Here is a 4,098-nt window from a genome sequence, read left to right on the forward strand (position 1 = left end):
GAGAGAGAGAAAGAGAGAGAGACAGAGAGGGAGAGAGAGAGAGAATGCAAGGGGGAAGGGGTAGAGAGAAGAGGCAGAGAGCCTGAAGCAGGCTCTGTGCTCTCAGAGCAAAGCCTGACATGGGGCTTGAACCCATGATTTGTGACATCATGACCTGAGCCAAAGTCAGATGTTCAACTGACTGAGCCACCCAGGTGCCACTCCTTATCAATTTTCATATAATGTTTTATTTCTAAATACATTAGACTATTATTTATCCTTGGAACTAAGTCAGGCACCATAGGACATATTAACATGTAAACAGGTAAGTTAATTCACATGTCACTTTGCCACTCTACTGTGACCACCCCTCAGAACAATGTGACACTTAAAATAGAGCTTTGGAGAAAAGCAGTGTACAAAACTATAAAATGATTAATAAATGATGAATATAGCTCTAAGAAAAATACACATTGTGACGTGTCCTTGGGAAAACAGCCAAACAGATGGGAACGCCCGCCCCTCAGGATGGACCGCTGCCAGCTTCTTTTGTGTTGTTGACTCCTCAGTGTCCTCAGAGATAACTGGATCTGATAAGGCTCATTGATTATGCCTGATTAACACTTAAGTTCATGCCTAAGCATGTTGCTTTTCTCATAAATACCAAAACAATCTTGAAGTCTTCTATTGATTGATTGTCACTTCTCCAATAAGTATGGGAATGCGGAGGTGTTCAGGGTGACAGTCTCTCCGAGCTGTCACCCCCTGCTCCCTCTTTCTTGCAGCTGACTTGTTTGTGCCATATTCTTCTCCCATGTGCCCCTGAGGAAGGCAGCACAGTGGACCTGTGGCTTCTGCTTAGCATTAACTTATCTGCACACAGAAGCGAGTGTGAACACAAAGTTAATCAAACACAAGTTAAACCAAAACAAATATATTCCTAGTTCATTTTCCTCTCAACTGAATTAAAAATAAATAAATAAAAATGCCAGCAGCCATGCCATTCCACTTGACACACGTGATGGAAAGAGTGCAAAGGAAGGGCTAAAAGATCATATATTAGATTGTCATTAATGTGGTTTTTTCTTTTTGCCACCAAGGGTTGGTCTAATATTGTTGCTCTCTCATGATCCAGAGAAGAAACATCTGATAATGGAACAGCTATCAGAACATTACAAAAATTATTGAGTACATCGTGCTATCCTCAGAAACCAAAGTTTTTTTTTTTTTATTTTCCATCAAAGGTCTGCGGGAACCCTGGGTTAGGTTGCAACAAGGTAACCCCCACCCCACACGTGGATCTTAGACCCTGCCCCCCCTCAGGAGTAGATACTGGTTTGCCCCCCCCTCACCTCATTGCTTGCACCACTGGTCGGCCTATCCCAGTCTCCGCCATCCTAACCTACCCCCAGCCCTAGTGAGGGGGTGCGTGTTCCACACTGAGAAATGCATCATTTCTGTGTAGCGATGGATCCGTGGACGGGGCTTGAGTGAGACCCGTGGCTCACCTCCCCCAAGTCCTTGCCAGACTTCATCCAGCCCCATAGCCAGAGGCCAGCTTGCAATACACTTACTCAATTTTCTATAGATGCTGATGCAGATGACAATTATGATTAGGCTGATGAAAATCACTCCTAGGATGATCCATGCAAGTGACAGCGTGGATGAAGACTGGTCAGCTTCTGGAACATTTACTGGTGGTACTAAAATAAACAAAAGTGAAAGCCCTGTCAAACCAGAAAAAATACCTTCCTGATGATTTCCAGAGGGGCTGCTTGCTAGGTGGGGGGGTGGTGGGATAGGTGAAATAGATAAAGAGTTTTAAGAGTCCACTTATTCATATGAGCACTGAGAAATGTATAGAACTGTTGACAATGTATAGAACATCTGTACAATAACATACAGTGTATATTAATTACACTTCAATAAAAAATAAAATACCTTCCTGAGCACCTACTTTCCTCATGTCACCCCCCAATTTGTTGATTCATTATGTGGCAGCCAGTCTATCAGGTCCTGGGGTCTAAAGATGGACAGGGGGGTGCGTCCTGTCCTCATGGAGCTGATGTTTTTACTGAGGGAGGCAGCTGACGTCCATCTGGTTATCAGACACTTTGGCACCTTCTCTGTGGACAAAACTTTTTGAGGGGACAGAATTGGGGGTGCCTAGTCCGGGGGGGGGAGGTGGTAAAGGCTTCAGAAGAAGTGACATTTGCCCTGGATAAAGAATAAGTAAAACAGGGCAAGAAGAGAGAAGGCTCAAGCACAATGATGCAGGCAGACGTGGGACCCACCTAGCAGTGCAGGGTGACTGGGTCATCGGTTAGCGGGGAAGGGGGCCCCTGTGCAGAGGGAGGTAGCAGGGAACGGAGGGTGGTGGAGGTCCTGTGGCAATCACGGACTCCCCAGGCCAGCAAGAGGTCAGTCAGCGGATTGATCCATCCCATCCTTAACTGCACACACATACTGCTACCCACCCAGGGAAGGCACTAGACCTGTGAAGAGAGTTACTACATCCTCGTCCCCGCTGCTCCCTTACCTGAGGGTTCCAGCACTTTCTGCCAGTGGTCTAAGAATTCCCTAAGCCAGTGATGGCAGTCTCCCATGGAGATCCTCCTGAAATTGTTTGCCAGTCCCTTGTTCTCCCACTCCTCCTTGATGGCTCTGGCTTCAGGATTTATGACTGTCCAGGTCCTGTTCATCGCATCAAAGAGGAGGGCTGGCTGTCCGTTGATGTTGAAATGCCAGGACGCAGCGGTGCCTTGTTCTCCTTCACACTGACAACACAGCTGGACGTGCAGGGTGGGAGGACCTGCAATCCACACGCAAAGTCTCACCTTGGACATATTTATTTATTTATTTAATTTTTATTTATTTCTTTTTGATAAAGAGAGAGACAGAGAGAGAGAGGGAGAACATAGAACATGAGCAGGAGAGCGGCATAGAGAGAGACGGAGACAGAATCCAAAGCAGGCTCTGGACTGTTAGCCCAGAGCCCAACATGAGGCTTGAACTCATGAACCATGAAGTGACATCATGACCTGAGCCAAAGTCAGACCCTTAACCGACTGAGCCACCCACATGCCCCTCAGCTTGGACTCTTTGAGCTCCATGATCTCCCAGTAGGGCCACCGTGGCTCTTAGGTGGGACCAATGTTCAGTTCTTGTACCCGAGCCCCTTTCCCTGCACCTGCTGGCTCCCCCTCTCTTGCTGACTATCCCCATCTCCCCAACCCCGTCTTCTACTCACCCCTGGTCATGCTGTTCTCCAGTTTGACGTCAGACACGATCATTCTGAGCTCTTGCCCGACCTCTTCCAGAGTCTGGGTCAATTCTGTCCATGCTTTGGTGGCATTTACCTTGTCCCCCAGAAGACCCGAAGGTTTCACCTTGCTGCTGTCACTGTCATACTGAAAGACAGGCTTTTTATCCACTGAGCCCTGCACTTTATACCAAGGATGTCCAGGTCCCGACTGAGATTTGACAGTGAGGTCAAGGCAGAGAGAATGAGTATCTGTGAGAGAAAAAGGGAGCTGAGGCCCAGGCACTCACTCAGAAGGGCCTTCTAGAGAGAGAGGGGTCTCCATTCCAGCCCCTCCATCTTCTGAATCCTTAGTCCCCACCTTTTGCCATCTGAGTTTTAGCAAAGTCCCTTGAAGCTGTAGACCCCTTGGGCACACATACTGTTACCAGGAAGATACTGGGGCTTGAAATCTAGCTAAACGGAGAGAACTTTGTTTTTTTTTAAATAGTTTATTGTCAAGTTGGTTTCCACATAACACCCAGTGCTCATCCCCACAAACGCCCCCTCCTGCCTCTCCCCCCTCCCCCCCACATCCATCAGTCCTCAGTTGTTGTCAGCATTCAAGAGTCTCTCATGGTTTGCCTCTCTCCCCCTCCCCCACCATTTCTCCCCTTCTTCTCCCCCTTGTTCCTCAGTTAAGTTCCTCCTAATCCTCCTATACGTGCAAACATATGATATTTGTCCTTCTCTGCCTGACTTATTTCGCTCAGCATAACACCCTCAAGGTCCATCCATGTTGCTACACATGGCCAGATTTCATTGTTTCTCATTGCCATGTAGTATTCCATGGTATAGATAAACCACATCTTCTTGAT

General features: G+C 47.3%; 1 protein-coding gene across 1 annotated transcript; it reads right to left on the reverse strand.

Annotated features, from left to right (window-relative positions):
- Positions 1–423: 423 nt before the first annotated feature.
- Positions 424–3,612, reverse strand: LOC120237589 (retinoic acid early transcript 1E-like). Its single transcript, XM_039240973.1, has 5 exons — positions 3,603–3,612; positions 3,230–3,493; positions 2,519–2,791; positions 1,554–1,682; positions 424–852 (listed from the first exon to the last, which is right to left on the reverse strand). Exons 1-5 carry the CDS (start codon positions 3,610–3,612, stop codon positions 713–715), a joined length of 816 nt encoding a protein of 271 aa, XP_039096904.1. The 3' UTR covers positions 424–712.
- Positions 3,613–4,098: the final 486 nt, after the last annotated feature.

This window comes from Hyaena hyaena, unplaced genomic scaffold (genome assembly GCF_003009895.1).
Source record: "Hyaena hyaena isolate Hyena2069 unplaced genomic scaffold, ASM300989v1 scaffold_184, whole genome shotgun sequence".
Taxonomy (NCBI): Eukaryota; Metazoa; Chordata; class Mammalia; order Carnivora; family Hyaenidae; genus Hyaena; species Hyaena hyaena.

Excerpts from the sequence above, each read along its gene's own strand:
- LOC120237589 (XM_039240973.1), bottom strand. Across the intron at positions 2,792-3,229 it reads GGAGAACAGCATGACCAGGG|GTCCTCCCACCCTGCACGTC; the intron begins GTGAGTAGAAGA and ends TGTGGATTGCAG. Across the intron at positions 1,683-2,518 it reads GAAAGTGCTGGAACCCTCAG|TACCACCAGTAAATGTTCCA; the intron begins GTAAGGGAGCAG and ends TGTTTATTTTAG.